Source organism: Gekko japonicus, unplaced genomic scaffold (genome assembly GCF_001447785.1).
Source record: "Gekko japonicus isolate JY-2015 unplaced genomic scaffold, Gekko_japonicus_V1.1 scaffold748, whole genome shotgun sequence".
NCBI lineage: Eukaryota > Metazoa > Chordata > Lepidosauria > Squamata > Gekkonidae > Gekko > Gekko japonicus.
The window spans coordinates 324,197-341,199 of record NW_015164206.1 but is presented as its reverse complement, the minus strand read 5'-3'; the positions used below and the strand labels follow the sequence as shown (position 1 = coordinate 341,199).

General features: G+C 43.9%; 1 protein-coding gene across 1 annotated transcript; it reads left to right on the top strand.

The window, feature by feature from the left end:
• Window positions 1–359: 359 nt before the first annotated feature.
• Window positions 360–16,225, top strand: LOC107108026 (aldo-keto reductase family 1 member C3-like). The gene is made up of 9 exons (XM_015408408.1): window positions 360–446; window positions 3,065–3,232; window positions 3,748–3,864; window positions 5,863–5,940; window positions 7,184–7,306; window positions 9,667–9,776; window positions 11,139–11,304; window positions 12,093–12,175; window positions 16,066–16,225. The coding sequence occupies exons 1-9, from the start codon at window positions 360–362 to the stop codon at window positions 16,124–16,126; spliced, it is 993 nt and encodes a 330-aa protein (XP_015263894.1). The 3' UTR covers window positions 16,127–16,225.
• The last annotated feature ends 778 nt before the right edge of the window (window positions 16,226–17,003 follow it).

The window sequence follows — 17,003 nt, the reverse complement described above, 5'->3', positions numbered from 1 at the left end:
TTTGCATCTTTAAGCTGTCGTTCTCCTTGTGAAAATAATGTTAAGACAGCAATCCCTATGTCAAAGTGACCCCTGTTGCAAGTCTTGAAAGATCCACAGAGTGTGTCCCAGGAGGCATAAAGACACCCTTTGTTGGACTCTGCTCAGATGCTAGTAATATTTGACCGGCCTCTGGACAACAGGAGGCACTTCCCCCACCCATCTCACTGGCTTCCTAAGAAGCCCTTTGCCTGGCCACTCCTGTCTCACGAATGCTGTTGTATTAAGCCTCACCCTTTTCTCTCTCTGGAGCGTTTGTTTTCACAGAAGTACAGTGAAGTTTCAGCATTCCTCGAAGGACTGAACAGGCACTTAGAGAGATGGCACAGAGCAAAGATCATGCCATTAGGATGAACGATGGGAACAAAATCCCTGTGCTTGGATTTGGTACCTATTCCCCGGATGATGTAAGTGCCCCATTTGTTTCTTATTATTCTGGCGACTTGCATTTCTGATTATCACTACAAAAAAACTCTGGTCTTATGATGGTTGGGGTGGGTATCAAGGAAGGTCTTTAGTAGGGATGAGTGACAGCGCCCTTCATCATTTCCCTGGGGTGTCATTGTGGACAGTTTTGGTCCCCAGTGCAATTAAGGCGTTCAGTTCTAAAATAATATCCCAGTTACTATGTGGGGTTGCTATCTGGATTTTGGCAATCTCAGAATCGTTTGACCATTCCCAATGTCAGTATATACGTAAGATAATGGGATTCTCTCGTTCCATCTCAGATGTATCTTCCAGAGCTGAACTCGACCAAAATACAATGGAAGCTAGAGCATGGCTCAGTGCTTTCAAGCTAAGGCTAAGGATTATTTTTGTTTCGGAAGCTGAAGGTCTGAGGTGCTTGCCGTTCTCGACGGATGAAGACAGAAGATGCTAGATTAAGGCAGCTAGGATTTATAACTGAAGATATCTTCTTGCTGGGTATGGCAAAGGCCCTTTCCTGTGTCCAGTATCGCCTTACTGAGCTGGATTACAACAGCATGGTGATTTGCTCCTGCAGAGTCTGCTTGAGTCAATTTTTTTGTATTTTACTTCCTCGGACTTTGCCAGTACGTGAGATGGCTAACGGCCCCCCACCTCGTTAGGGCATTCACTTTAGCTTGCCTTAATGCCATCCCCTCCAAAGTATTACAGGGAAGATTTCATTGTATTTCATTTTCAGATTGTCTCTGCCCTTGTGGTCAGGGTAAAATTGACACTCTCACATGATATTGGAGGGTCGATTTTGAGAGCCAGTTTGGTGGAGTGTTTAGGAGCACGGACTCTGATCTGGGAGAGCCGAGTTTGATTCCCCACTCCTCCAAATGCAGCTGCTGGTGTGACTTTAGATCAGTTAGAAGTTCTTTCAGAGCTTCTCTCTCATGAGCAGTTCTCGAAAGAGCTCTCTCAGCCCCACCCACCTCACAGGGTGTCTGTTGTGGGGAGGGGAAGGGAAAGGAGATTGTAAGCCGCTCTGAGACTCCTTTAGATAGTGAAGGGTGGGATATAAATCCAATCTCTTCTTCTTTTACCACTTTTAGGAACCATTGGATCTAATTGCTTTTAACACGCTCTTAACATACACTCACACCGCTTTTAACACCGCATTTAACTCACACCGCTTTTAATATGCTCTGCGTTTAATAAACTTCAGATGGATAATATTCCCTGTCCGATGCTAGACAGTGATCCAAACGCAACCTACTTGGTCATCAAATTTCTGTCCAACGTTTTCCTTTAGTAAATAAAAGTATTATTCTTTTAGTCATTGCTCAAGATCACCTGAAAAGGAAAGTAAGACTGCTGGGTAACCACCAGCCTCCAGGTGCTGGCTGCAAATTTCCTAAGATTACAACTGACCTCCAGGTGACAGAGATCACTTCACCTGGAGAAAATGGCCACTCTGGAAGGATGGACTCTATGGCATCATACCCCAGTGAAGTCCCTACCAAAACCCTGCTCTCCCCAGACTCTGCCCCCAACATCTCCAAGAATTTCCCAACCTGGAGCTGGCAAACCTACTGGGGAATCGTCCTTGGCATTCCGTCCTCGCCCCTCCCTCCCACCCCATCACTTCTATTGCAAGGGGGAGTCTGAAAGGGTCAGGGAGTGTTTCAGAAGGGGGATGGAGGTGGGACGGCCTCATCAGCAAACGTGAACTGGAGGGTGCTCACAAGGGATTGGGAACCTTCCCAGCAGTCATGTCAGAGCAAAATAGAAACGATTGTTGTGGTGCCTGAGAGGTTAACTAAATTTTATTCAGAACATGCTTTTGTGCACTACAGCCCACTTTTTACAGAGGCAACGCATCGTAGTTGTCAGTCTCCAGGTGAGGCCTGGAGTTCTCCTGGAACTAGAACTGATCTCTAGAATACAGAGATCAGTTCCCCTGGAGAAAAAGGCAGCTTTGGAGGGCAAACTCTATGGCATCTAGGATTGCCAGGCCCCGCCCCCACTGTTGGTTGAATGGTGAGGGGGCTTACTGGCAAAACAGGCAGACTTAGACCACTGTCGCTGGCAATACAACGATGTTACTTCCAGTGTGTACTGGAAGAGACATCATCACATTGTTGGCAACACAGCAACACTCTGGTATTCGGAGAAACACTCTATGGTAAAAATGACTTCTACCACAGAGTTTCCCCCCCAAATACCAGAGTGTTGCTGCAACACTGGACGTGACGTCTCCATGTCACCAGTGACATGGGCAAGGCCCCCCTCCTCCTGACACTGGTAAGTCCCTCTTCCTCAAACCAATTGATAGGAGAGAGCTGGCAACTTGGCATCACAACCTTGCTGAGCTCCCTCCCTCCCCAAACTCTGCCCTCTCCAGGCTCCACCCCCAAATCTCCAGGAATGTCCTAACCTGGAACTGGTGGATGCCAGTCTTGCTTCCTCCAAGATGGAAGCCCAGGCTAGCACAGGCCTGACGGACTCCTCTCAAAGAGCAGATGGGATCATCTGGGAATAGACATTCCTTGAAATGTGAAGTAACACTGAACCACAAACATTTACTGGCAAGTTTTCCCTTTTTAACTGGCAGGCTGAAAAAAGTAAGTGTGAGGAAGCTACAAAGATAGCCATAGAAGTTGGCTTCCGCCACATTGATTGCGCTTATCTATACAACACCGAGGAACAGGTTGGGCGAGCTGTTCGTGAGAAGATTGCCGATGGCACAGTAAAAAGGGAGGATATTTTCTATACAGGAAAGGTAAATGAATTTGAATTGTTTTATTTATTTATTTATTTTAAGTCATAAGAAGAACAGAACTTTGTCCCGAGTGTTGAAAGTGGAGAGATAGAGGTGGTTTTGGGGCTGGCAAAAAGCCAGCCATTATCACGAACACTTAAAAGGAAGTTTCATTTTGTGTAACAGGATAGGGAGGGCTTCTAGTGTCCTGGCCCCACGGGTGGACCTCCTGATGGTATTTTTGGCCACTGTGTGACAGAGTGTTGGACTGGATGGGCCCTTGGCCTGATCCAACATTGGCTTCTCTTATGTTCTTATAGCTTCACTCCAAACAATAGAAATTCTGATTCCTTTTCAGAATATGGTTCCAGTGTGACCTTCAGTGCTAATTCTTCTTTGATAGACGCATCAGTTTCTCCTGTAGTTGAGGTGTATAGAGAAATCTGTTTCACCATGATTCTGAACTAGATGGACCACTGGAAGCCCTAAAATTCTGTGGTTATGGAAAGGAATGAATCTGTGTATATTTCTGACAGTTGTGGAGCACCTTCTACCGTCCTGAATTGGTTCAGACATGCCTAGAACAATCACTGAAGAAACTCCAGTTTGATTACATGGATCTATTCATAATACACAACCCTTATGCTCTTCAGGTAAATGTTTCTTGAAGTTGTCATGCAAGCATTGAGCACAGTATTTCAGTGAGACAGAACAGATTGGCCACTATATAGGAAAAGACAGGATATATTTACACCAGTTTGGTGTAGTGGTTAAGAGCAGCGGACTCTAATCTGGAGAACCGGATTTGATTCCCCACTCTTCCACATGCAGCCAGCTGGGTGACCTTGCGTCAGTCACAGTTCTCTCAGAGCTGTTCTCTCAAGAGCAGTTCTCTCAGAGCTCTCTCAGCCCCACCTACCTCACAGGGTGTCTGTTGTGGGGAGAAGAAGGGAAAGATTATTGTAAGCCGCTCTGAGACTCCAAGTGAGGGGCAGGATTTAAATCCAACTCTTCTTCAAACAGATATGGGTACTAGTTTAACTGTCATGGCTACTCCCGAAGAATCTTGGGAACTGCAGTTTGGTGACATTGCTAAACCTTCTCTGTGAGAAATTCCCAGAAATACAACTCCCAGGGGTTCTTAGGGCAAAGGTAAATCACTTTCAAACATACACTATTGATCATTAGGCACGTTTTGTCTTGCCTTCTCTGCAGTATGCGTGCTGTGAAGCAGGGGTCCCTAACATTTTAGAGCCTGTGGGTGCCTTTGGAATTCTGACACAGGGTGGTGGGCACAATCACAAAATGGCTGCCACTGCCTCAGGAGATGGAGCCAACCACAAAATGTCACAGAGCAAGGTTACTCTTCAACATTTCAAGCAGAAACTCTGTTTAACAGGATGCCTTTTAATCTGCTCAGTCAGTCAGAAGCCCTGCCCCTCCCGCTTTCTGAAAGCACCTGATCAAGATGGGATTGATTAGAAACTTGGGTTGCCAGCTCTGGGTTGGAAAATACCTGGAGACTTTGGAGGTGGATCTGGGAGAGGGTGGGGTTTGGGGAGGGGAGGGGAGGGGCCTCAGCATGGTACAATGCCATAGAGTCCACCCTTCAAAGCAGCCATTTTCTCCAGGGGAGCTGATCTCTGTCAGATGGAGATCAGTTGTAAAAGCAGGAGATCTCCAGGCCCCACCTGGAGGCTGGCAACCCTATTAGAAACAGACTCTAAAATTCCTAAAAAGAGGGAAAGAAATGGATTGTGGGGTTTTCAGGAGACTTTGGGTAAAGAGGAATTCGGAATTTTGTTTGTTTGTTTGTTTAACAAGGTTAATTTAGAAATGTACAGTGGAAGGGACACCAGTTTTCCGCTGGGTTGTAATAACCAGCCACGTTGCTCAGCTTGACTAGACTCCTTCACTGTTTGCCTTTCTGGCAGAAGGAAAGCCTTGTATTGGAGCAAGGAGAACCAGGGAAAACATGGGAAGAGGAAGAACAAGGGAGAGTCCTAAGGAAGATAAGTGGAGAAATGAGGATACAGAGAGGCCTGTGGGTGGGGAAAGATTTTTTGGAGAGCTTAGAGAAGAAGGGGCTGAGAGAGACACTGAGAAAAGACTGAATAACAGGGTGCAAAGAGGCCAATGGACGAAAAGGGGTAACTGGGAGATGGAGGTGAAATCCTGTGGGGAAAGAGAAAAAACTATCCAACACAGAAAGAAAAAAAGGGGAGATTACCAGAGGATAAAAAGAAAGTACTGAGTTAAATATTATAACTGAGTGAAGCCCTCAGAGTGACTTGAACACACACAAAGCAGCCTTATACTTAGTCAGACCCATGGTGCATCAAAGTCAGTATTGTCTACTCAGGCTGGCAGTGGCTCTCCGGGATCTCTGGCAGAGGTCTTTCACATAGTCTATTCGCAGATCTGTTTAACTGGAGATACCTGGAGTTGAAGCTGGGGCCTTCTACATGCCAAGCAGATGCTCTACCACAGAGCCACTGCTTCTCCCTGAGTTGAGCGATCGCTCTTCTACTGTGGAATCAGCCCCTTCCCTGCCTTACTCTTAAGTACTAAGTGGTAAAGGAGAAAAGAATGAGAAATCACTGGTGCTGGTCATTTTTAGGTCACAGTTGTACTCCCCTTTTTGTTTTCAGCCTGGACCAAACCCACTTCCGTTGGGAGAAAATGGAAAACTGATTTATGACAATGTAGATCTCCGTCAGACTTGGGAGGTAGGTGCTTGAGGTTGCTGAGCTCAAACCTTGATAGGGTTCCTGTGACTTTAAAAAATTGGTGTAGAATGGCGAATCCTCCTGGGAAGGGTGCCTTTTTGCAGCCAAGTGCCCAAGTGTTTGGAAGGGGTCCTCTTCCTTTCCAAGGTTACATGTACCATAACGTTCCAGCCATTGTAAAGCATCAGCCATGCCTTAAGAGTGGTACTGTACTGCATTCTTCTTTCCTAATCTGTGAAATGGGAACATGGTTGTCATGAGAATGAATAAAATAAGAATTAAGAACTTACTCTGAAGAAGGTGCCTCCGCACACCGTACTGTTCTGGCTGTGCCAATCAGCACCTGCTAGAGGAGCGTGGATAATTGTGACATTTCTTTTCATCAGGTGTGTTTGGAACATTCAGTGCAGAGACACCCAAAGCTACCATTCCCAATGGGAGGCATATCCAGAACAGCAAGTCACACCATTCTCAATTCCCCAATGCTGCAGATTCCTAAGTCAAATTTCCAAAGTCACCTAATACAACCCTTTTAGTTTCTTAATTTTGCTACTTTCCATCAACTTCCATTCATAACAGCCAGTTGCATTTCAGATAGGAAAAAAACTTTTCTTACCCCTTCCACTTTACACTACATTCCATTCCCAGTCGTTTCACAGCCGCTTCGTCATAATTGGGAACATCTTCTAAGGGCATTTAAATCCAGAGCGCTTCACTCCCTGGAAATCTCCCAGAATTGCAACTGATCCTTAGATGACAGAGAACAATTTCCCTTGAGAAAATTACTGTTTTCTTCATATACAGTTTAAAAACAATGGCTGGTCGCCACTAAGGGAAACATGGCCCTGCTTCAGGGCATGTCAGTCACCTCCCCGCGATTTGCCGTCTACGGGGAGGGCTGAAAAAGCCCCCTGCTGCTCTCCTTCCTACAGAGACTCTATGGCATTATACTCTGTTGAGATCGCTCCTGCCCCCATACCCTTCCCCAGTCTCCATCTCCAAATCTCCAGGAATTTCCTAACCCAGAGTTGGCAACCCTAGTTCACACGCTAAAAACAAACTTTTTCCAGCAAAGGACCAATCCTCAGCAGGTCCACTCAGATGTAAGCCCCATTTAATTCGAGAGGGTTTACTGCCAGGAGGGCGTTCTTAGGATTGTAACCAGAGCAACAGAAGTGTGCCTCCAGATCAAAAGCAGGACTCACTCATTGGAAATATGAAAGGTGCTGCTATTCTTTCATAGGCAATGGAAGCATGCAAAGATGCTGGCTTAGTGAAATCTATTGGAGTCTCCAACTTCAACCGTCAGCAATTGGAAATGATCCTCAGCAAACCAGGACTGAAATACAAGCCCGTCCTAAACCAGGTGAAATGGATGACCTTTTGTGGACTTTGCAAACTTTTGCTGAACGTTTATGACACAGAAAGTCTTAGCTTGAATCCTCTTTACTACTCAGTAAACAGATCACTGCCAGCGAGTGTTGTTGAGAGTAACTTTGTTCAAGAGTCTGATATGGAGCTGCTGCCTGAAAGAAGTTAATTGAGAGTCTTGTGACACTTTAAAACCTAACATGTTTTTATTCTAGCACAAACATTTGTGGAGCTCAGTCAAATGCATGAGGTGGGTCTTCACGTAGTAGATGAGGTTACCAAGTAGGGTTGCCAGGGCAAACATGGGATCTTGCAGATGGGAACGTGGAGGGGTGCTGGCATCGCATATACCATGATATAACTTCTGAGGATAGATAGAAGTGACAGTAGGACACTTATGGATTCCACAGAAGCTGTAATGTTCCTGCTCAATCTCTTCTTCTTCTTCTTCTCCTTCTCAAATGGAAACTGGAATTCCTAAGGGGAGGGGTGAGTAGATGTGTGTGAGGCTGGCTTTGTTGTAGTGGTTGGGTAACTCTTTTCTAAGATGCCTCCCTTCCCAGGGATGAAGAGCAATGACGTTGGATGCTGTCTGTGCTTGCTCTGAAGTAATAGATAATATAACGGTAGATTCGCAGGTGGGGACTGGAGCGCGTGAAATCTGGGCAGGCTGAATGTGGGCTACGATTGGACTGGACCGTTGGGGGGGGGGGCTTGTTTGAACTATGTATAACTCTGGGCCTTGGCGCCAGAACCTTAGTTCTGACACAGAAAGTCTTAGCTTGAATCCTCTTTACTACTCAGTAAACAGATCACTGCCAGCGAGTGTTGTTGAGAGTAACTTTGTTCAAGAGTCTGATATGGAGCTGCTGCCTGAAAGAAGTTAATTGAGAGTCTTGTGACACTTTAAAACCTAACATGTTTTTATTCTAGCACAAGCATTTGTGGAGCTCAGTCAAATGCATGAGGTGGGTCTTCACGTGGTTAGATGAGGTTACCAAGTAGGGTTGCCAGGGCAAACATGGGATCTTGCAGATGGGAACGTGGAGGGGTGCTGGCATCGCATATACCATGATATCACTTCTGAGGATAGATGGAAGTGACGGTAGGACACTCATGGATTCCACAGAAGCTGTAATGTTCTTGCTGACTCCAGGTTCACCCCAGAAATGATGTCATCCTGTTGCTGATTCTTGCCTTATTTTTTTCTCATACCAGCCTACTGAGTTGTTGTGAGGATTTGGGTTGGAGGCTGCCGGTGGGAGGTTTTCTGCTATAGTAACCTAGTTACTATAGAGAGTCAGTTTGGTGTAGTGGTGAAGTGCGTGGACTCTAATCTGGGAGAACCGGGTTTGATTCCCCACTCCTCACTCCTCCACTTGCAGCTGTTGGATGACCTTGGGCAAGCCATAGTTCTGACAAGAGCTGTCCTTGAAAAAGAGCAGTTTATGTCAGAGCTCTTTCAGCCCCACCTACCTCACAGGGTGTATGTTGTGGGGAGGGGAGGGGAAAGGAGTTTGTAAGTCGCTCTGAGACTCCCCTGGGTAGTGAAGGGTGGGGTATAAATCCAATCTCTTCTTCTTCTTCTTCTTCTTCTTAATCACACCTTTTGGTTTTCTTAGGTTTAATAATACCTGATAGTATTTTCAGTGCTCTTGTGCTCTAATGAATTGAAATTGCTCTAGTGAATTGAAATTGTATTTTGGTAAATAAAGATCTTTTTCCTTCTAAATATCTCAGACTCTATTCAACGCTCTCGCCCAGGGCACCTGACTGCTCCTCCACACATACGGCTTTTCCGCATTCTTGTTTGCCTTGTTTGTAAGTTCCTGTTTCTTCGGAGGGGAGGGTTTCTGTTCTGCATGTGTTTTGCTCTCTCTAGTGGTCGATTTCATATTATACAGGTTTATGTCTGGCATATCTTCCTGCAGATTTTTATGCCAGAAATAAATCAGTGTAATAATGAATTGACCACTAGAGGGAGCAAAACACATGTGATACAGGATCCCTACCCCAAAGAAACAGGAACTTACAAGTGAGGGAAATTAAAATACAGAAAAGCCCTTACACCAGAAATGTCTGACTGGGCTAGAGCCAGTTATCATGCAGGAGAGGAAGGGGTGTGAAGCAGTGCACGTGCACACCCATAGCCTCTTATTTACAAAGGTTATGTGGAATAAAAACGAGTTAATCTTTAAGGTGCAGAGAGACTCCTGTTTATATTTGCTGCTACAGGCAAATAGGGCTAACCCCCCTCCAAGGTTGTATCTCTCTGTATCCAGTAAAAATACTTCCTTCTTTCTCACTGTGCTTTTGTTCACATCACCGGAATTGTTTTGTCTGGCAATGGTGCAGGTTGAAAGCCACCCTTACCTGAACCAGAGCAAGATGTTGGCCTTCTGCAAATCAAAGGACATCCTCCTGGAAGCATATAGTGCCCTGGGGTCCCAAAGGAATGCTGCATGGTAAGAAGAGAAGCTGGATGACACTATTCAGTAAAGAGGCCTAGAGAGGGACAAAGGTGATAGTCCTGTAGGGATACAAAGATGCCAAAACCACATCAGGAGCATCAATGAGACAGTGGGTGCGTTCAGACGGGCTGTTTAGTCCGCTTTCGGCCCGCCTCAGAAATGGATTTTATCTGCGCGGTCACATGGTCAACATCTGCCTCTCGTCCCCAGCCATCGCTTTCCAGCTTAACCCGGAGTATTTTGATACCAGGTCCCCAAGTGGTGTTTTCCTGATTCTCCGGTTCCAGCCGCATTTTTCCCCTGTGTGATCGCTCCTGCGGTGTCGAGCCACTTCCGGTTTAAACCCCCTCCCCGCTCGAAAGCTGCCCGAGGCTTCCGCTTTTTGCCTGCCATTTTTAAAAAAGCGTTGGCGGCGTGCGCATAGGCAGAGGTCCGCCACAGGGTTATTAAAAACAATGTTTAAATGGTGCCTAGTTTTAGCCTTTAGACGAGTTTGGGATCTCACAGAGGCCATTTTCAGCGGTAAACGTTTAAAGGGAAGTGTTCCTTTAAAGTTTAAAGGGAAGCATTACAACAGTCGAGTTGAAGTGGAAATCGCTGTTCTGCGCATGTGCAAAACTTTTAGTTCCACAGATGGCTGCCTGTGCGCATGCCCAAACTGAGAGAGAGAGAAAAACAACAGCGCAGTGTTCCGGAGCAAGGAGGTGAGCGTAATTGCAATTCTCCAGGTTAAAAAAGACCTCATCAGGGCCAGAGCAATTTAAACTGCTCCCAGCACGCCGTCTGACCACGCCCAATGAGTTTCTGACCCACTCCAGGAATTAAGCTAGTCCAATACAACCAAGGAGACTGTGTTGTCACCAATTACAGCTATTGTAAATCTGTCATCTTGTGTTATGTGGAGTCTTGCATAGAAACATCACAGATTAGACCTCTTTCATGGCTTGCCTGTGTTGAGAATTTTCTTCCCTCTGTATCTGGTATATGTGTGTGTACTTAAAATTTCCTGACTGATGGTTCATGCACTTGAAGAAGTGGCCTCTAGCCCACAAACACTTATGCAGGTTGCGCTTCATACAAGAATCCTTTCTGGTTTTGAGTTTAATTTGTGCTTGTGACTGTCAGGGCAAAATCAAAGGGTGGCATTTATGCCGAAATCAGATATGAAGAGAGCAACATCCCAGTTAAGGGATGCACATTCTTGAGCAGCCCATTCAAGTAGCTCTTCTGATTAGTCTTCCGAATAGAAAATATTGAGTTTTCTCAGTAGAAGGGGCCAGCGGTGCATGAATTCAGGCGATTTTTCTTCTCTTGATACTGGAAATGCTCCCCTTTTTCCATGTGGTTCGCTTGCAGGTTAAATAAAGAGACCCCCGTTCTGCTTGAGGACCCCCTGCTGGCTGCTATTGCAAAGAAGTACAACCGAAGCCCGGCCCTCGTGGCTTTACGCTACCAGCTGCAGCGTGGCCTAGTGGTGCTGGTGAAGTCCTTCACCAAAAACCAGATAGAAGAAAACATTCAGGTAAGGCGCTGAAGAGAGGGCAGCAGTGCAGCTGAGGTGGAATATGTGCCACTTGTTCTTCCCACAGCTGGTGCCATTCACATCTCTTCCTAGGTTGTACCCCTGAGATGTTTTCAAGCTGGGAAATCCAAAAACCACTCCATCCCTTTTTACTCTTGACCCCTCCCTTTCCTCCTCTCTCATTATTTCATCCCTGACTGTCAGCATCTAGATTAAAGGTTCCCAGTGTGGCAGTTGTGGGCGCCATGGCGTCCGCCGGCGTTTTTTTGTGGAGCCCGCCAAATGTTTTTAGAAATTGGGTGTGGCTTTTGCCCAGCAGGGCTTCTGATTGGTCCCCGGAGATCTGTTTGGTGGTGCAAATTTTTTAAGAGTTACTTTGACAGCAGCTGCCGCCACAGCACATGAATCTTCACTTCATGGCTAAATGTCAGCAAGAAAATATGTTTAAATAGTATGTTAATTTTTAAAAAGACATCCTGTTAAACAGGGCTCCTGCCTGAAATGTTGAAGAGTTAGAGTTGTGCATAACCTCACTCCCTGGCATTTTGTGGTTGGCGCTGCCTCCTGCGGTAGCCATTTTGTGGTTGCAGCACCACCTTGTGCCAGAATTCCAAAGGGGCCTGCAGGGTCAAAGAGGTTGGGGACCCTGGATAGAGTGTAAGCTCCTTGAATGAATGCATCTTTGAACTCTATACTTTATATTTGCTGTCTGAAATGCCTCTGATATGCAATAGGATGTGTGATACAAGAACACAGGGATGACTTAACCCTTTCTCCTTTTTGGTTAGGTGTTTGATTTCCATCTCTCTCAGGAGGACATGAAATCCATTGACGGCCTTCACAGAAACCAGAGATACTTAAAAGTGGATGCGTGAGTCTTTCATTTATATCTCTATCTATCAATCATCATCATCATCTATCATCATCTATCATCTTCAGAGAATGTCATGCTAGGACTCACAGTAAAAGAGCAGGGGAAGGAGGGGGAAATATGGAATTAATGTGTAATTAGGGGCAATGTGCAGTTACAGGAATGGATCCTGGAGGAGCATTCTTCTAACCCTGCACCTAGAGTTGCCGACCTCCAGGTGGTGGCTGGAGATCTCATGGGATTACAACTGATCTCTAGGTGACTAAGATAAAATCACTTGGAGAAAATGGCTGCTTTGGAAGGTAGACTTTGTGGCATTATAATCCACTGATGTCCCCTCCCCAAACCCCAACCTTCTCGGGCTCCACCTCCAAAATCTCCAGATATTTCCCAGCTAGGAGCTGGTTAACCCTACCTGCACCTCTCCTGATAAAGCAGGTACATTGCCAAATAATCTCTTCCAAACAGAATAGGGTTAGACAAAGTAGGCAAGAGCTGCCTTGAGCCAAGATCAAGATGGAATAACATAACATACAAATGGCTATTCCCAGAAGGAATACTATTTAATTATGAGGGAAGAAGACATAAGATCGATTCAGTATTCAAAGTAAAAGATTTCTTGGAAAGGTACAGCGAAAACCTAGGGTGGCAAGAAGAAGAGGAGGAGGAGACTGAACTGGAAGATGAAAATGACCCCAAAACCGAAGAAGCTAAAAAAGAAAAGATCAAAAGCAAGAAAAGACCAAACTACACACCCTCACAAATCTTAACAAGATATCAATACAGAGTGAATATAAAAAAGACTTCAACCAAAAATGGAAGAAAGAAATAAACTGAAGATATTATCGGTTAATGTTAACAGCCTTAATGGCCCACAAAAAAGGAAAAGGATTTTTCACTAAATAAATAAACTTAAACCTGATATAACTTGCATACAAGAGACTCACATAAAGAAAGACGATGACAAATATTTATTTTCGAAAAAAACAGGCAAAGTTTTTTCTCAGCAGATCTGAAGAAAAGGGGTGTAGCCGTATATGTTAAAGAGAATCTATGCCCAGAACTAGTTTATACATCTAATGACGGAAGAATTGTTGCAATTTCTGTTAAAAGACAACAAAAAAATACTTTAATTGTAAATATATATGCTCCCAACCAAAATCAAGATACTTTCTTTAAATCACTCCAAGAAACATTAACAAACCAAAGTTTTGAGGAAATATGCATTGTAGGGGACTACAATGCAGTATATGACTCAGTAATAGATAGGAAGAAACAACGTAAAAAAAAAGATCTAGAAATAATCTACCAAAAACTTCCCTTGAACTAGCCGAAGAACAAAACTTAATAGATGCCTGGAGAGTCAGAAATCCTAATAAGAAAGACTATACCTATTACTCTTCCCGACACAATTCATGGTCATGGGTAGACATGGCCTGGATTTCAACAGCTATGGTTAAAGATATAATAGAAATGGAGATATTGCCCAACACATTTGCTGACCTTAATCCAAAACTGTTAACAGTACAGGCAATACCTAAAAAGAATAGGTGGTCGATGAATAAAAATTTACTATGAGATGAGCAATTTATCAAAAAAACTAAAGTAGAGATTCAAGAATTCTTCAAAATAAATATAGAACCAGAAACTCCAATAGATATAGTTTGGGACACATTCAAAGCTTTCCTAAAAGGATGGTGTATCAACCAAGATGCATGGAAGAAAAAACAGAAAGCTGTGCAATATACTAACTTGGAAAACCAAATTAAAAAAGAAGATAAAAGGAAGGGAAATCTAGATCACACAGGAAAAAAGTTAAATCTACTACAACATCAACTTGACTTAATACTAACACAAGAAATTGCCAAAAAGAATATACCAAGCACTTCTATTTCGAAAATGCAAATAAACCCTCTCACTGGTTGGCCTATAAGTTAAGAAAAGAAAGGGGGGGAAAGATAATTAAAGCACTAAGAAATGAAAAAGAAGAAAAATATAACTTACAAGAGATAAAAAATATAACAAAACAATTTTATAAAAAAAAATATTAACAAAATGTGATAAGATTTTCTGCATAAACATAATACAAAAAAAATGATGATCAACAAAAGAAAATACTGAATGAAAAATTTACAATGTGTGAGATATCAGAAGCAATAAAAAAACAAAAAAGAAATAAAACACTGGGCCCAGATGGTTTCCCAGCTGAAATATACCAAACTTTTGAAGAACAAATATCATTGCCGTTAAAAGACTTACTACGAAATATAACAAGAACACAAAAACTTCCTGATTCGTGGAACCATGCCTTGATCACACTAATTCATAAACCAAACTCTGATGAAAAAGAGATAAGAAATTATAGACCTATATCTCTGTTGAATGCGGATTATAAACTATTCGCATCGATTATAGCTTCCAGATTGAAAAGAGTATTGGTACAAATCATACATCAAGATCAGGCAGGATTCTTACGGAGAAGACAAATAAAAAATAACATCCGAATCATCCTTAACATATTAGAATATTATGAATTACATCCAGAAAAACAAATGGCCTTAATGTTTCTTGATGCTGAAAAAGCGTTTGATAATGCAAGCTGGGAATTTTTATTACAAAGAAAGAGGTTTCTTTCAAGAAGAAGAAGTGGATTTATATGCCACCCTTCACCCTCAGAGCAGCTTACAATCATTGCCTTCCCTTCCCCTCCCCACAACAGACACCCTGTGAGGTAGGTGGGGCTGAGAGAGCTCTGAGAGAGCTGTTCTTGAGAGAACAGCTCTGAAAGAAATGGGACTGAACCAAGGTCACCCAAGCTTGCTGCATGTGGAGGAGTGGGGAATCAAACCTGGTTCTCCCAGATTAGAGTCTGCCACTCTTAACCACTACATCAAGCTGGCTAAACTTCATTCGCTTGAGTTATTTCTCCATCCTCTCCCTCTTTGCATGTACTCCCAATCTGCCTTTTATTGAATGAGACTATTAGTAAGTCAAGGTCAGTGCTGTTTGCTGTGACCAGCAGCAACTCTGCATTGATTCAGTTAGCGGCCTTGTCACATCACCTGTTACCTCATCCTTTCCCTGGAGATTAAACCTGGGGCCTTCTGCATGCCAAGCAGATGCTCCACCACTGAGCCAATAATTTAGGGTTTCAATGCTAAAGAGAAGTAAACCCTCACTTGAGTGACACTAAACAGCTACAGGGATCATCCTGTTCTAGTCTGTGTTCTTGGCTCTTGTGCTACAGCTAGTGCTCTGTGTTGGAATTAGGGTCGCCAGCTCTAGGTTGGGAAATTCCTGGAGATTTGGGGGGTGGATCCTGGAGGTGACAGGGTTTGGGGAGGAGAGGGACCTCAGCCAAGTACAATGCCATAGAGGCCACCCTCCAGAACAGCCATTTTCTCCAGGGGAACTGATCACTTTACAGAGATCAATTGCAAAAGCAGATCTCCTGGCTCCACCTGGAGGTTGGCAGCCCTAATTGGAATTTGTTTGCCATAACCAATCATTTTATAAGCCAGATTTTGTATTGCACTTATACACAGTGTACTCCTCAGCTGTTGCAGCCGATTCTGGCTTTGCCACCATGCACAGCAACTTTGGAGGTAAAGAGCTACCTGAAATTAAAAAAATCTGGACATGTCTAAGAGTTGCAATGCCTTTAGAAAAGGCACTTCTGTGTGGGAAACTGCCAGAAATCTACATGTACTTGTCACATTGGCTGGCTCTGTATGTACTGGGAATTCACAACTGGCCTTCAAGCGTCCTGTTAAACCCTGAACTGTCGATGTGGAATGCGGAAAATACCCCCCAGAGAACCAGTTTGGCAACAGGGCAGTTTACAACTGGCATGTCCTGAAGTTTCACTGTATTATTTCTCTTCCTCCTAGATTTTTTGGGCACCCACAGTATTTACCACTAGACGAAGACTTGGATGACAATAAGCGATGAGATCCAAACCGAATCTTTAAACTTGGAGGAAAATATGTGCAAAATACAAGAGGATTTTTTTACCCATGCAGCCTTGCAAGAAGAGCATGATTACATGTTTCAGCCCCAAAAACCTTTAAGATTTTTTTAATCTGTGTTCAGATTTTACCAGATTTAATATGAAAGATGCAATATTTGTAAAGTACAGCCATCGACTATACTCTGAAATTCAGGATTCTTTATAGAAACGAAGAGGAAAGGAAGAAATAAAGAGGGGTGAGAGCAATTAATGAACAGATGAATTAGACAGGCTGTGATAATGAAACCCTCTTATCCCACTGAAAGCTGTTTGCATAGTTATATTCACAACAACCTTGTAAGGAAGGACAGCATTTTAAACCTTCATATTGAATGTAAAGGGTAGCGGAGTGTCTTGTTAAAGATAATGGAGGGAGATGGGGAAGCAGGGATCCTCAACATGGTCTCCATGGGCAAGAATGGTGCCCTTCAAGTGTTTTTAGAAGGTGGGCAGGGTCAGGTGGAGCTTTGGCTCAGCAAGGCTTCTGATTGGCCACTGGAGATTTGATTGGCCGTGCAGATTTTTAAAGATGTTGCTTTGCCAGTAGCTGCCACCACAGCATAAGGATCTTCATTATGTAACTGAAGGTAAATTATGGCAGCCATTTTGTGGTTAGCTCCACCTCCTGCAGCAGCCATTTCGTGGCAGCTATTTTGTGGCTGTGCCCACCATGCTGTGTCAGAATTCAAAGGTGCCCGCAGCCTGGAAAAGGTTAGGTACCCTGATTTATACCATCCTTGGAGATTTTAGTCAGATTCACAATGGTCTCCCTTTTAGAGCTCCAACATGTATATAAAAAAATTAAATAAAGATGCGATC

Coding starts and splice junctions, on each gene's coding strand:
- LOC107108026 (XM_015408408.1), top strand. CDS start 360: ATGGCACAGAGCAAAGATCATGCCATTAGGATGAACGATGGGAACAAA. Junction 5,941..7,183: donor ATCTCCGTCAGACTTGGGAG/GTAGGTGCTTGA, acceptor ATTCTTTCATAG/GCAATGGAAGCATGCAAAGA. Junction 11,305..12,092: donor AGATAGAAGAAAACATTCAG/GTAAGGCGCTGA, acceptor CTTTTTGGTTAG/GTGTTTGATTTCCATCTCTC.